The 15,844-nt window shown below is 49.6% G+C and overlaps 5 protein-coding genes across 5 annotated transcripts; 1 reads left to right on the top strand and 4 right to left on the bottom strand.

Annotated features, from left to right (window-relative positions):
- Nucleotides 1-578: 578 nt before the first annotated feature.
- On the bottom strand, nt 579-5,996 carry FSUBG_4616 (uncharacterized protein; the record flags this gene model as incomplete). Its single annotated transcript, XM_036682625.1, has 1 exon — nt 579-5,996. The coding sequence occupies one exon, from the start codon at nt 5,994-5,996 to the stop codon at nt 579-581; it is 5,418 nt and encodes a 1,805-aa protein (XP_036539792.1).
- Nucleotides 5,997-8,866: 2,870 nt separating this feature from the next.
- Nucleotides 8,867-10,402, bottom strand: FSUBG_4615 (C6 transcription factor; the record flags this gene model as incomplete). The annotated part of the gene is made up of 1 exon (XM_036682624.1): nt 8,867-10,402. One exon carries the CDS (start codon nt 10,400-10,402, stop codon nt 8,867-8,869), a length of 1,536 nt encoding a protein of 511 aa, XP_036539791.1.
- A 540-nt stretch (nt 10,403-10,942) lies between these two features.
- On the top strand, nt 10,943-12,107 carry FSUBG_4614 (isoflavone reductase; the record flags this gene model as incomplete). The annotated part of the gene is made up of 4 exons (XM_036682623.1): nt 10,943-11,026; nt 11,077-11,346; nt 11,411-11,737; nt 11,802-12,107. 4 exons carry the CDS (start codon nt 10,943-10,945, stop codon nt 12,105-12,107), a joined length of 987 nt encoding a protein of 328 aa, XP_036539790.1.
- An 81-nt stretch (nt 12,108-12,188) lies between these two features.
- Nucleotides 12,189-13,142, bottom strand: FSUBG_4613 (NIT3 nitrilase; the record flags this gene model as incomplete). Its single annotated transcript, XM_036682622.1, has 2 exons — nt 12,189-13,028; nt 13,098-13,142. The coding sequence occupies 2 exons, from the start codon at nt 13,140-13,142 to the stop codon at nt 12,189-12,191; spliced, it is 885 nt and encodes a 294-aa protein (XP_036539789.1).
- A 429-nt stretch (nt 13,143-13,571) lies between these two features.
- FSUBG_4612 (Zn(II)2Cys6 transcriptional activator) lies at nt 13,572-15,491 on the bottom strand (the record flags this gene model as incomplete). Its single annotated transcript, XM_036682621.1, has 5 exons — nt 13,572-14,432; nt 14,482-14,787; nt 14,837-15,053; nt 15,102-15,237; nt 15,281-15,491. 5 exons carry the CDS (start codon nt 15,489-15,491, stop codon nt 13,572-13,574), a joined length of 1,731 nt encoding a protein of 576 aa, XP_036539788.1.
- Between the last annotated feature and the right edge of the window lie 353 nt (nt 15,492-15,844).

The raw sequence follows: 15,844 nt of genomic DNA, 5'->3' as shown, positions 1-15,844 counted from the left end.
TACAGTTGAGGCTCGTGGCTGAGAGCTTAAACCAGCAGACAGAACTTAGAACTTAGTAGCATTTACAGGATTACTTATTTATATTTGTAATACATAACACGAGGCAAGGCTCTTTTCTTCTACTTGCCGACGCTACTCAAGGGGTTTATATCCAGGGCTACATAAGTATTCATGATTGGGGAGAAACTGAGGTTAGGAAACATTAGTGTCATTCATGGAGGCTCACATTAATGCATAAATAATCATGAATAGTAGGAAAGTAATGCGACCCTGAAGCGGACTTGCCATGATATGTAACAGCAACCAAAGGTCATTATACACATATTGGAGTTCCGGACAAGTTATGATAGGACCACTATGGCAAGAGAAGATCTAAATGAGTCAAAATAAAGAGCAGGGTCATGTTGTAACCTTAGGCCAAGAACATACAGCAGCAGCTCAATAATGCTGAGTTGGAGAAACATAAGTAATGAAAGAGAATCGAAATTAGAATTAGGATTATTAAGAACATGCTGATCGAACCACCGAAATATTGTACATGACATCCGTCACTGCACCAGCTCCAACCACCATCTCCATTATCCAAGAATACACTGTCCAGCCACGCAAAGGCACAATCCTAGACGACACCTCGGTAGAGTTCGACAATCTGCAGCAGCAGCGCACTCCGGCGTAGGTCCATTACCAACGAGTCCACAGACACCATTGACACAAGCACAAACTCCCGGCAAAACACAAAGATCAAGGTTAGCAAGACAATCAGCCGCACCAGTGCAATCAGTGTTGTCGACACAAACACCATTCTGACATGTAGCACCCGTACTACAGCCTGCGTTAGAGGTACACTCATCAACGTCGGGCGATGTAGCACAGACTGCATCGACGCAGACACAAAGACCAAGAGCGCAAAGAGGATTGACCGAGAGGAGACAGTCGTTGGCGTCAACACAAGCGTCTGTACCCCCGCCTCCTGCTGCTGTACATACGCCGTTGGTGCATACATCTCCTGCGGTGATGCAGTCAGCGTTGCCGGTGCACGCGTCGCCAGTACCTCCTCCTCCGCCCCCTCCGGCTTGTACGCAGACAGCGTTGAGACAAACGCAGATGTTGAGAAGTCCGTTGAGGCAAAGGCCAGCGTTTGCCGTACAATCATCTGCAGTGGTACATGAAGTTGGGTTGTTGCCCGGATCGGGTCCACAGACGCCGCTGTCAAGACAGATAGATCCAGCCGTAGTACAGTCAGTATCGTCTGTGCAGGTATCACCGTCCCCGCCGCCATTACCGGCTTGTACACAGACAGCATTGAGACAAACGCAGAGATTCAACAAGCCGTCCAAACAGAGAGCGGCGTTGGCAGTGCAGTCGTCTGCTGTAGTACAGGAAGTTGGTGTATTTCCTGGGTCGGGTCCACAAACACCACTGTCAAGGCATATAGCTCCGGCAGCAGTACAATCAGTATCGTCATTGCAAGGGTCGCCATTGTTACCGCCACCGCCTGGTGATGCCACACAAACTGCATTGACACAGAGACAAATATTGAGAAGCCCGTCTAGGCAGAGACCAGCATTCGCAGTACAGTCGTCGGCAGTGTTGCAAGAAGTCGTCGCAGTCTCGGTTGGTGCAGGAGCAGTCGTTTCAGTGGGATTGACAACGGGATTGACGATACATAAGCCTTCGAGGCAAACGCAAATATTGAGCAAGCCGTCTAGACAGAGTGCCGCATTCGCTGTGCAATCACCGTTGGTGGCACACGGTGTTCTAGTGTTTGCAGGCGGCAGATCAGTTGTTTCAGTCGGATCACCTCCAGGGTTTGCTACGACGCAAACAGCGTTGAGGCAGACACACAGGTTCAGCAGGCCGTCCAAGCAGAGATCAGCATCAGCAAGACAGTCATCAGCTGTGGTACAAGCCACTGGTGCTGTAGTAGGTCCTCCTCCAGCTCCAGTCTCTGTAGTTGTCTGATCGTTGCCTCCTCCAGGATTAACGCAGACGCCATTGAGACAGACGCAAAGGTTGAGCAATCCATCGAGGCACAGATCCGCGTCAACAGCGCAATCATCAGCCGTAGAGCAAGCTATAGCTGTGGAAGTAGCTCCTGGTCCCGTGTTCGTCGCAGTAGGGTTCGTAGCGGTTGTTTCTTGACCGCCTGGATCAGCAACGCAAACTCCGTTGAGGCAGACACAAAGGTTGAGCCCTCCAATGATACAGAGGTCTACATTGACAGTGCAGTCATCGGCTGTGGAGCAGGCAACTGCAGTGGTCTCTGTTGGAGCTGGCTGAGTCGCTGTGCCAGTAGCATCAGCAGTAGTAGTGGCTAACGCTGGATCGAGAATGCAGACAGCATCTACGCAAAGGCATAGATTGAGTAGACCGTCTACACAAAGACCAACATCAACCAAGCAGTCATCACCCGAAGTACAGGCCACTGCTGACGATGTCGCTGCTGGTGCTTCTTCTGTGGTCGTAGCACCAGCGTCTGTAGTTGTCTGTCCATTATCAGCACCAGATGTTGTGGCTAAGGTTGGATCGACAATGCAGATGGCATCTACACAGATGCATAGATTGATCAACCCATCAACACAGAGGCCTAGGTCGGCCAAACAGTCAGCGTCCGTATCACAAGCAACGGCCGATGATGTTGCGGCTGCTTCTCCATCCGTCGTGGTAGCATCCTGGACGGTCGTTGTCTGTCCGTTGTTGGCATCAGTGGTTGAAGCTAAAGTTGGATCAAGAACACAAATAGCATCTACACAGATGCATAGGTTGAGCAAGCCATCGACACAGAGGCCGATGTCAGCCAAGCAGTCATCATCTGTAGTACAAGCGACAGCTGACGATGTTGCGGCTGCCTCTGCATCGGTAGTAGTAGCATCCTGGACAGTGGTCGTCTGTCCGTTGTTGGCATTAGTGGTCGAAGCTAAAGTTGGGTCAAGAACACAAATGCCATCGACGCAGATACATAGGTTGAGCAAGCCATCTGAGCAAAAGACAGCATTGGTCAGACAGTCGTCATCCGTGGAACACGATACTGACGATGTCGCAGCTGGGTCTCCTGTTGTAGTAGCAGTCTCTCCAGCACCGTCGGTAACTGTCGACCCAGCACCATCAGTTGGCTCGCCGTTGCCTGAAGTTGAGGCTCCAAGGTCAGAACCGGTGACTCCTGAACCTTCAGGTCCTCCGGGCTGCTGCGTGCAGACTCCGTCGACGCAAGTACAGATGTTGAGGCCGTTGAAAACACAAAGGGCGACATTGAGAAGACAATCATCGTCTGTAGAGCATGGTGTAGTTTCCGTTGGCACTGCAGTTGCCGCTTGAGTAGTGGAGGCTGTCTCTGTCTGTCCATCAATACCGGTACCAGTGGCACCAGTCTCAGAAGCTGAGATACCACTTCCGTCAGTAGTCGGCCCACCGGGGTTGTTAATGTCTGTCGTATCGGTACCGGCACCTCCGGCCGCGGAGCTACCGCCGTCGGTAGGAGACCCCCCGTCGGTGTCAGTGGGCAAAGCAGTTCCACTGAGCGTAATCTCAGAGCCGCCGCCACCTTCTGCACCGCCTGTCACTCTCGTGCTGGCATCCGAAATGTATGTTGAATCAGATCCAGGGCCGACAATAGGCCCGGCATCAGATGTGGCAGCGTTGGTCTCCGTAGGAGAACCGCCGCCACCCTCATCTGAACCAGTTGAGCCACCGTTACCATCGGGACGACCTCGAATGCTAGTGGTTGAAGCTGAGAGTCCATCGGCGCCAGTCGTGCCAGGGCCAGGATTGACAATCGGCGCGTCGTCACTGGCATCAGCACTGGATGCTGTTGAACCTGGAAGATTGCCAGCCCCCGAGCGCGTAGCAGTACCTGCGGGTGGTGAGGTTACAGCTGCACCACCATCTCCACCACCGTTACCAGTAGAAGAGCCGTCACCACCAAGATCCGGTCCAGGTCGGCCCCCGTTTCCTTCCGGGTTGCCGCTGTCTGGTCCGTTCCCAGAGCCACCACCAGGAGAACCACCATTACCGCCTGGTGATCCCCTGTTGGATCCACCACCTGTGCCCCCATTGCCACTACCACCGTTGCCGGAGCCTCCGTTACCATTACCTCCATTGCCATTACCTCCATTGCCTGAGCCATCGCCTGAGCCATCGCCAGGAGAGGCACCGTTGCCTCCCCCATTGTTGGAACCACCACCACCAGATCCTCCGCCGCCTCCATTAGAACCGCCAGAGCCATTGCCGTCGCCAGAGCCATTGCCGGGAGTGGCACCGCTGCCTCCTCCATTGGCACCACCGTTATTGCCTCCATTGGAACCACCATTACCGCCAGGTCGGCCGCCGCTGCCTTGAGGGTTACCGTTTGCACCAGGCGAACCAATGGCAACACAGTCTCCGTTCTGGCATACCTGTCCGGGAGGGCAAACGACGCCAATGCAGCTTGCCAAGGCCGGGTTCGATACACAGGTATCACCCAGGCAGATCTCGTCGCTGGCACACGTCTCACCACCACAGTCGGTGGGATCCCCGAGAGGGACGCACGCCTCCTGGATACAGGCATAGTTGGCAGGGCAGATAGAGCCGCCGCAGCTGATGGGCCCATCTACTTGAACGCAGCGGTCGTCGATACAGGCATAACCTGGTGGACATACAGCGTTTTGCCGATGGAAGAGACGGTTGAGGTTGGTAGAGGGTCCGCAGGATAAGGGGTCCGAAACTGAAAGGCACTCTCCGCTGACGCAGATGAAGTTCGATGCGCACTCTGGCTCGCACGCTGAAGATGGAAACCCATTTCCATCCTCGCCTGGGCCCGGACGACCTGGGCCAAGGTTATCGGGGCCACCCTGATTGTTACCAGAGCCAGAGTTGGAGCCTGGGCGTGAACCCGGGCGTGAATCCGGGAAGCCGCCTTGGCCACCTTGGCCACCTTGGCCACCTTGAGTCTGACCACCTCCGCCTGAAGCGCCGCCAGGAGAGCTACCAGAACCGTTGTTGTTCGAAGTAGAGTCTCCTCCTTGCTGATTTCCGTCCTGTCCCGACGTGGCGCCATTGGGAGAACCTTCGCGACCGCCCCCATTGTTGTTCTGGTCCGAGGATCCCCCTGGCCCGAAAGGAAATTCTCCTAGGCGTACAGAAGGACTGCAAGCTGTCCTGGGGATGCTTTCTTGGTGAACTAGGTCGCTAATGCACTGCCCTGAGACGCAGACTTGACCCTTGCCACATGGTTCTGCGCTACTACCGCACTGAGAAGTATCCGTCGAGATACTGATCGGTACACATTCGCCACCCAAGCACCATGAGCCAGGCTCACAGGGTCTGTCGCAGTTCTTGTTTGAATCTTCGTCATCAAGGGACTTACATTGCCCAGAGACGCAGACTTGCCCAGCAGTGCAGGCCTGGGAATCTTCTCCGCAACTGTTTATATCGGTCGAAAGGAATATTTGTCGACAGTATCCGTCCTGGCAAGATGTACCGAGAGAACATGAAGTTCTCTCATCGCAGGCTTGAACGTCGGTACCGAGGATAAAGGGAACGCAGGTATCGTATAGACACCAGCTTCCAGCATCACATTTGGTATTGGAAGGGCCGCAAGATGCAGGATCTGAGCCGATATCGATCTTTTGGCATTGCTGGTTGATGCAGAGAGATGAAGGATCACAGGATTCTCCTCCACAGTTGAGAGGATCAATTGCGATTTCGATGGAGACACACTCGCCGTTGGTGCACAGTTGACCGGGCTTACATGCGGTAGGACAGTCATCTGTACCGAGATCAAGCGGGAGACAGAGACCAGCAATGCAGATCTCTGAGGGCTCACAAGAGTTACCAAACTTTCCACAGTTTCGGGGATCAAGACCAATAGTGGTGTTGGTGCAACTGCCCCAGGTGCAAATGTCAGGGATGGGACATCCTGCACGTGGGACAAGGTTGGGGTATGTTTGATGGGGATATGCAGAAGCTGAAACCGTCAGGGTGATAGCCACGAGGGCTCGCCAGCTCATAGAGGGAGTCATGGCTATTAAGTGATAATTAGTCGAGTTGTTGTTGATGATGCTAACCTACAGAGTCGATAAAACCTCGTCCTATATATCTCGGTAGTTGTTGACCAGACACATCCCAACATACCTATCATCACAATAAACAAGCAACAGACAGCTGTTGACACGCAACATTGTTAGATATCGGTCTTCGATACGTCCTGAATCAATGTTTGATTAGGCTGGCTTGTATGCCTTCATTGGTATGTGGTATCAGGAGGGCTCTCGGAATCGTGGCATCCCGGGTGATTCCAGACTGATCAAGACGGAGCGTATATGTCTTGGAACAACAAGATCTTAAACAAAACACCTCTGAGTTCGGATCCAGATCTAGGCTGTCTGTGATCAATGGCAAGCCTAGCTGACGTGAAACCTTCGAGATAGGGGGTCGGTCGCTCATGACACCGGCTCGATGTGAAATCTGGGAGTCAAATAGGCCTTTTCCCTACTCACAGTTCTGTTCTCATCAATCATAAGCAATAAACGACTGGAAAGTTGAATTGATATCGAGAGCCGAAGATTACAAATTCAAGGCGACGTTGAGCAGAAAGTACGGTCTGGGGTCGAAAAGCCCCGTCCTCCCTGTTTGATAGAACCAACAGCATGAATCAAAGCCGGCATTCCATGGTGGCTGATGCACTCTGTTGTCAACGTTTGGGGCTGAGTCAACCGCCATCAGATCATGCAACGGATATAACCGTATAGTAGCCACCTACGTATTAGACTTTTTAACGTCTCTTTTTGTTCTCTCTCCAGCTCCACTCGTCAGATTGAGATGTGTGTCTGCATTATCTGCTACTATGAGCACTTGACAGGGGTCTCGGCTTTAGTATCCCTGATGTTCAGGGAGGCGTCCCCGGTATTATTGGCAGTGGCAATGATATCAACGAGAGCTTCTTGGCAAGTTCCTAGACCCAAGCTGTGCCTAAAGTGCAATGGTGATAAGCATACTTAGTATCTACTAAATAGTCCTAACTTTCGATTTCATTTGATTTGGTTGGCCATTTAGGTATGTACAAGCAGAGATGATAGGTCTACTAGTGCCGTTTAAAGTAATTCAACCCAGGCCTTGAATTCGTCTTTCAGTCTTCGTAATAGAATGGCTGTGTTCATCTTGAATCTGACTCCACTCATTGTCCAAGTTTCTGAATAGACCTTGGACCGATACCAAATGAGCAAAGACTGGCCATAGCAACACAGTCGCAAATTCTCTGAAATACTGTTTATGATGGAATCCTCTCCCTGATAAGAAATATGCCAGTCTCACAGCCATAGTGAGCATCCACTGTTGATCGGAGCTCTAGTGAAACAGGTTGCAACCACTACATCTGTCAAGCCGCTAACTATGGGACAGCGTATTCGTGCCCATAACATTCGGCCTTTGAGGTAACCGAGACATTCAGACTTTAGGCTTAACGGACGCTACAGTTTAAATTACGGCAGCGCCACGTTGTAATGGCCGGATCTCGGCAGTTCGGTGAAACATGGAGACATCAACTATGGCTTGCAATTCTTCATTCACACGGGGAACTCCGTTTTATTATATTCGGCCGGTCGATGTTGTATGGTATGTTTTTTGGTGCGTTCTACCATCACATTCCTTTCACCCCACGTCGCAGAACAGTGAAGGTGGCATCTCAGACCTGTATCATTTCTGAATTACTACTGTTAGATGCCCTAGGACATCTGGCCCTTGTTGGATGCATTTGCTTCGTATTCAAAGCGCTAGACCTCTTACGTAGTTTCTGTGACCACAAACATGTAGTGTCGTGTGACATTAATCGAACACTTAACTGGGATTTTCGAGGGGACAGGCCCGAAAGTCAGCTTCTGAATGGCTGTGTTGGTGAGGGGAACTGGAACAATTCATAATAACAGTGCGCTCTGCATACTAAAATTCTGGGTATTGCATGATATCCCTTGCGGGACGACAAGGCGACTCCACCGAACTGTACAAGGGTTTGTTCAATCAGGCACTCAATATCAAGGGTACCTCTTTTTGACCGGAGGCCATACCTACATTCAAGTATCTCTGATAATGCACCTTGCAAATCGTCATCCCTAACCTCATCATTATGTCCTTTTGACGCCATACATTCAAAGTACCCATTGCGCCAAAGGGATGCCATTACAGAGCGATCTCTGTGGCGGATGCCCAAGTCACAAGTCACATTTCCAAGAGGCTCGAGGTGTGTAACACAGAGACTATTGAAATGAACAACGGAGCAAAAGCCCCTCGTTGGTGTAACCCGCCGGAAATAACATGATCCATACTCCTCCTTCACAACCAATGATATCTCGTTTGTGGATCACCTTTCAGCTGCACAGTCCCAAGGTTGTGTCCTCCCTTGCATGACATTATTCAGCCTCATGCAGTCTTTTCTAGATCGGGCGACTCGAGAGGATCAGATGATATTTTATGGGTGAAACTCTTTACCGCCTCCATTGCACAGACGCGAAAGTCGATGCGTGGTCTGAGACATGATCGATCAGGATCGAGAGTCAAAGACGTTGAACTGTCAGATCATACCAACTCGGCAGATCTAACGATTGAGTTGAAACTAGGGTTAGCAGGATTGCCCTGCCGATTCCGAGTCAAGTGTCTCGCAAAACAGGCATACATCTCTATGGTACGGGGATAGCAAGCCAACGGCATTGAAGCCGAGATCACTCTTGGCAATTATTCAAGTGGCCGAAAACAAGAAGAAAAAAGAGTTTTGATATACTAATACAGTAGGAATTTCTACCTTTTTTATACAATACATAGGTAATTGTGCCTTAGATAATTAGCGGTAATATAAGTGAACGATACAAATACTATAGAAAAGGATAATGAGGTCGTAACACTATAGTAATAGGGCCTTATATCCCAAGCTACCAAGACATGCGGACAGATCTAGACATGCTTCGCCTGCATCTCGCTTCTGCCATGTCTTTTCTACAATGCCGAATGCTGCCTGTATAGTACCAAAGCCGTTGAAACCACTTAGCAAGGCCATGATTTCAGAAATGGCTGACCTTTGCTGTTTGCTGGCATAGATGCCGGCTACACAAAGCGGCCAGGCAAGCCACCGCAGCCACGGAGACGAAGTGATAGCGCCAAAAGACTGGATTGTCTGCTCCACGCTTATCTCAAGCTCGGAGGTCTCCGTGCTGTTGACTAGCTTAACAGAAAGAAGATACGTGCGGGCTGCATGAATCCAGATTCGCGTCAGCGGCAACTTGGCTTCTGGTGAAGAACTAGAATAACCATGTGGAGATCGAGATTGATTGAGAAGCGACTCTAGGGGCTGGATATGTTGGGATATGTGGTCTGTATTGTCATATTGCCCTAGCTTATCAAAACCATTGTTGAGAATTCTGTCGAGTGAAGTCGCTCGATAAATCAGCTCATCCTTTGACAGCTTGCCACTTATCGCCTGATCTTTTTTCCATCGCGAAAGCGATGAAATGTCGCTTATAGCCAGTAGAACCCAGTTCTGACATCCGATTACCTCTTCAAGGTCAGCATTAAGCTTCTGGCGCGAGTCGCTGCCCTGGAGCTCAGAATGATACTCAAGTAGCTTGGCAGGTTGGTCAAGCACCGTGCTAGAGATGATATCGGCAACCACTAAGAGACTAGAAAAGAAGCGAAATGCCCCTTGTTCGGTATTTAAAGCCTCAACCGCACCGGGCCAAGAAGGATGAGACAAGTTACTGAGTACGGCGGATACTTGCGAAGACGGGCCAGCCTTACCATGATGCTTGAGAATTTGCTCAAACAGATTGGTGGCCGCATCTAAATGCGCCTGCCAGTTTCCTGACGGCATAATTGCAAGTTCAAAACTAAGTTGCTGCATCATATTTGCCAGCAAGTGCACACTGCTTGAAAGACAGTTCTCGATGCCGCATTCGTGAAGGTGTTGTAAGTCGCGTTGCATACTTGCCAGGGCGACGCTGGCCTGCGAATGAATTTCGCCCCACGTTTTTGAGGTACAAGCTTGCTGTCCCGGGCCAACATGGGCAGGGATAAGTCGCAGGATGAGTGCAGAGATGCTCTTGATACTGCTCATGAACCCGGTATTCTTCATCGCCAAGGATAGTGTCCAGGTGCGTCCGCCTTGAGTGATGTATGGGCGGTAAAAGGGATAAAGAATGGGGAAAACGTAGTCCATATACACTGAGACGAAGGCTGCCCCATCCTCGGTCGGCGTTAGTCTTGGTAGGGTCATTGGTTCTGATGGCGGCGAGACCGATAGGCGATAATCCTGGAAAGCATCAGAAAATTGGTCAAGTGTACCAAAGTCTGGGCTGGCATCGATTCCATTGGCGATAGTCCTCATTTGAGCGATTCTGCGGCGTCGTCTTGCGCTTCTCTTGACTTGCACCTTGAGCCGTGCCATGGCTTCAAGCCGACGGTTCTTAGACTCCATCCACTGGGGTTTTCGGGGGGAATAGTGGCAATCAATCTCTAGCGCTGCACAAGCGCCACAAATTGGCAGCGCCTCGTCACATTTTTTGTGACGCAGGCGACACGTCCAGCATGCTGAGGGCTTCATTCCGACAGTATGGTGCTCGTCAGATTAAACGCAATATCTACGTCTAATGGTTGGTGCTGATGGGAAAAGAAAGAAAACCTATATCGCAAAGTCTCCCATTTTTTAAAGCCCGCGCGGAAAACAGCGCTCGGGAATTCTCCCGAGCAGAAAGCCATGAGCTAGTGTGGTTTTAGTGGATCTAGTCTGTCTGTCTTCGACACCTGCTTATAGAATTTGAATGGTGACGATGTAGGACTGGACTGATCAATATGAGAATGCAAGTGGGGCCGTTCGAATATCTCAAGCATAAAAGAATTGTATGCCCTCAAGCAAATATAAGGTACACGGCGTTCTTCCCAGATATTCTTAAAGGCATATTCCTCACCCTCGATTAAACGTCTCAGCATGAAGGTGGCAATCCTTGGGGCCACAGGCCAAAACGGCACGTCTATTGTTAACGGCCTACTTGCATCAACCAAAACAAGATTCGTAAGTCTTCATCAGATCTTGTAAGGTATCTAGCCTCACCATGGAAGCAGGATATTGTAGCCCTTGTCCGACCTTCGTCACTCAAGAAGCCCAAGGTCATCGAGCTACAGAGCAAGGGCGTCGACATCGCGTCATTCAGCCTTGATGACCCCGAGGACCATCTCGCAGCTCAGCTCAAAGGCATCGATGTCCTTATTATTTGTTGCCTGATTGATCAAGCTATTCTTGCCAACGCAGCCAAGAAGGCAGGTGTAAAACGCTACGTGCCATGCTTCTACGCAACAGTGATGCCTAGGGGTGTCCAGATTCTGCGAGATACTGTAAGTCATGCCACAGAAATGTTCTGCTTAAGACTTAGAGGACTGACATATCGTCTGTCTGTAGAAGGAGACCACCCTGGATCATATTCAGAGACTACATCTTCCTTATACTGTCATCGACGTCGGATGGTGGTACCAGATCAGCCTTCCACGCCTGCCCTCCGGACGCATCGATCGCAACCTGTTTCTGTATAACAGTGCCATCGGAGGGAGCGGCGACATACCTTGTGCCAGGACCGATTCCCGCGATGTTGGCCGATATGTCGCTCGTATCATCACTGACCCTAGGACGCTTAACCAAAAGGTTTTCGCCTATACTGACCTTCGCACTCAGCATGAGCTGTATGATACAGTCGAGAGAATCAGCGGCGAGAAAATCGAAAGGAAATACGTATGTTTCCGCATTCTTATCGCAGTCTTTGTTATGACCTATGTACTGACTCTCCACCTCGTAGCGCACCGCCGACGAGATTGACGATGGCATTGCCAGAACCAAGGACGATCCCTATAAGATGATGGACTACTACCAGTTCACCTACCAAAAGTCATATGACATTATGGGAGAAAATACACCCGACTACGCCCGCTATTTAGGTTACCAGACCAGCAAGGACCTGTACCCTGACATGAAAGGAATCTCTTTTGAAGATTTCTTTGAAGAGACATTGGAACATGGTCTGAAGCCGATGTATGAAGAATATGCAGATCTGCTGCGGGGATCCAGCTCTTTCATTTTCGATGGTAAAGCCATAACGGAATGAGCCATAGGTATCATTCGAGGGACGAAGTCAGGTAAAATTGAAATTTCTTTAATATATATAAGTAAAGGATATATACCACTTCTATACCTTTGAACCCGAGTTCATATTATACTTATAATGCCATCCCTCACTCTTCATATCCATTCTGATCTTGTAGGTCTCTTCCGCAACCCTGAGAACATCCAAATCCAAGTCCACAATCTCCATCTTTTCTTCACCGACTTCAATCCTTCCCAATGGTCCTAGAATCGGCATATTCACGCAACTCAGTCCTCCGGCATTGCAAAATACAATCGCAGCCGTATTCTCAAAGGCTCGGGCTGTAAGTGTACAATTCAAGAAGATTCGCTCAGAATCAGGGTTGAGACCGGCTCCCTCTTCGCCATTGTCATCCATAAACCAGTATGATGGAATAAGAATAATATCAGCACCATCGTTGACGAGTGCTTTGAACGCTTCGGGGAATGCTAAATCCCAGCATATCACCATACCAGCGCGTACAGGTCTTCCATCGGCATGTTTCAGGGGTGTGTCGAATGCAGTATGAGGTGTATGCGTCGAAGAAGTTAAATGCGGACGCTCTGGATGCCAGAGATTCTTCTTCTGATAAGAGCCACAAATCTCTCCTGTTCCTGCGGCAAGGAAGTATGCCATGTTGCGGAGCTCTTCATCTTTAGAATCGGGAACAGCATGGACTTCGCATATTGTGCCGGGAACGATGTTGATGTTGAGTTCCTTAGCTAGAGCTTGATATTTCGAAAGATATCCTGTTGATGTCTTGCTGGCCGATATGAATTCGGGGTGTTCGGGGACCCATGATGTTAAATGGAATTCGGGGAGAATTGCAATATCGCATCCCTTTGAAGTGGCTGAGCGAAGGTAAGTTTCTGCTTTTGCAAAATTTTCTTCGACAACGATGGCCTGATTACGTGTAAGTCAATGACATCAGATACATCAATACAGCTGCCGCGATGGTGTCCAGGAACTAACCTTTGGCTCGAATTGAATTACAGCAACTTTGTAAATCGGTGCCATTTTGGATGCAACGTACTGTTGGTTACCGAGAGAAATTATTGTCAAAAATGAACCGAAATGTCTTGCATATCTGGGGAAACATCAAATGCAATGCGGGCGGAGTATAAAATATCGGCCGTCGGCGTGATGCGCAGCAATTCTCCACAGTTAGCATCGGGTACCCATTTCTGTAAATGGCAAAGACTTTGTCAATGATTATTCGTGACAGGCCAATCATTATCACGGATCGAGTTCCTTGCTTGGCCGTTCGCCACTTGCGTCAACTCTGTGAGTTCCTTGTGTATTGATTACCCGATATGGGTTTGGTCGCTGATTGACAGGTGTCACCTCGTGTTCACGTTTATGTCGCGCAATGCGAATGATTGCCCAAAAGTGTTTTTTGTTATATCCGTAGCGAATCACAATTCGCGAATGACGGGGATTCGAAAGCTAAGGAAAACCGCTGAGGTTACCCCTCAGTATCTCACTGGGTACACCAGGTGGCGCAGGTCCAGAAGGTCCTTCGAATGGACAGAACAAGACGGTGCCCTCGGCCGTATTCTGCTGCCCCAAAAGTGGCCCATTTGCCCTCGTCTCCATGAGACTTTGGACCTTATCAACAGCAGATGCATCAATCCCGGTCTTCCGTAATTCATGCGCCATTTGTATGGCTGCAGATGCAGTGACAGGGTTTTCACGTCCAATCGTGATCATGAGATCCATGAGCGCTGTCATCTTCATCTCGCTGGTGCGATTCTGTGCCGACACATAATCTTCTAGAAACACATACGTCGCCATGTATGCTGCGAATGTAACGAGGGGTTTGCTGAACATGGCTGTCACGTCGGGCTGTGAAGCAATGATATTAAATATCGCGTCGGCAGAGGGGACGAGACGCGCCTGGGTGTTGGATAGTACATCGGCCGAGATGTTGTGCTTCTTGGCCTGAACGGCGCCGACACGATGGATGCATATCGACGCGGTGTGAAGTTGGAGGTTTATGTTGGTGGCTTCTTGGGTATGTGACCCACGAAGCTTTTCGGGGAGCGTGATGAACGCTGTTGAGAGACTTGTGTCGAGATCGCGATGACGTTTCCAGAACTGACTGTTTTGAATATCTGTTGGGTCAGAGGATTGATGATCTTGGTAAGTATGGTCGAGACATTCGTGGAACAGGTGAGTCGTGGTGATGCGATATGCGAATGATGAGCAGAGAGAGTTGTCACCGCCGAGAACTCGATGCAATGACGTCGAAGGTTCCTCCATGCCAAGTTGAAAGGCTTCATCCGAGGCTGGCAATAATGTGCTGATCTGCAAAGCATCAGTCACGTATTTTCTCAGCTCTGAGGGATCATCATACCTTGTTGGCGTCCATCAGACTTGGCCATCCGGTAGTACCGCTCGTATGCTTATCACTGCAGAAAACAGACCATAAAGTCCTCCGCCTCTCTTCCAGCTCACACCAATCCTTGGGTTCCGGAAGCGTTGCATTTCTTCTCCAGTCGTTCTTCCCATCGAGTTGATGGAGGCCTAGAATTTGCGACAGACGAACAGACTTTGATGTACTCATTGATGATCGAGAAAACCACATGTTTAGCACTTCGAAATGGGACATGAGAAGGCAGCATTGTGTATGGGCGAGAGTGACAAAATATTCTCCCTCACCCTGGTGTTGTTAGTGGACGTATGTGGTGTACGGTTCGTGATTGACTGACCTTTTGCTCATCAGCTTCAAGATAATACCTCGCCCTTCGATAGAATGGATCTGCCAGGTGCTTATGAGGCGGTGAAACAATTGCAGCTCGAGCCATGATTATATACTGAAGACACATGGGTGGCTGCATATGAGGTGGAAGATACAGCGATGCAAGATATCGCGAAGGGTGAATGTACTGCGCATCGCAATGAACCTTTGTGAAAAAGACATTGGTCCTTGAAATTGTCAGGTTCTTTCCTTCACTCTCGATAAGTTTCACTCACAACTCCCCAATGATTTCCTGCGGGGGAAGTTGTTCATATCTCCCCGTCTCAGTAAGCTGATTCTCTGACGGTTCAAAGGGTCTGAATGATTGATATCCCTCCTCCTGCGTCGCCTTGAGCCGATATTCCAGATCGACTATCGCTGTTAGCATCAGCTAGAACCTTCGCAACTCACTTACCCAAGCGAGACTCGAGTTCTTTGACTCGTGGTCGCGTTGCTGTTATCACAGGCTTCTTGCGGGAAGAGGGATATTGGCATTTTGTGCCGGTGGCGGAACAGCGGCTGCATTCGGGACTCGAACGATCGCACTTTAGTTTTCGGTTACGGCACTGATAGCACGAAAATGACATGAGCGGTTCCTCTGGCGGTTTGGAGGAGGACGAGGCCATTTTGTTTAGAGTTGGCGAGAGCTTGGCAAAGTTATTTTTGGAGTTAAAGGTTACGTGATGCTTTAGTTTTGCTGTAGGGGCTGTAATACAGTGGGTCTCGTCGTTTGTGATTTGCTGTGCACCACTGATGCCTGTATCGCGATAAGAGGATTTTCTGCTAAACTATGCAACACCTCGTCGAAAAGGCCAGAAAAGAATAACGAATCGAGCCAGCAACATCAAGTTAAAATGAATGAAAGGTGGTCTTAAGATTTGCTTTTAAAGTATAAGTAAAACATTTTAAAGTCTAAGTGAAAAACTTTTGACTATGCCCGAAGCTAGTCTTATTGACAAGTTTATAACTCATTGCTCAA

This window comes from Fusarium subglutinans (assembly GCF_013396075.1).
Source record: "Fusarium subglutinans strain NRRL 66333 chromosome Unknown NRRL66333_c0000042, whole genome shotgun sequence".
Classification (NCBI taxonomy): domain Eukaryota; kingdom Fungi; phylum Ascomycota; class Sordariomycetes; order Hypocreales; family Nectriaceae; genus Fusarium; species Fusarium subglutinans.
This window is presented reverse-complemented; position numbering and strand designations above follow the sequence as displayed.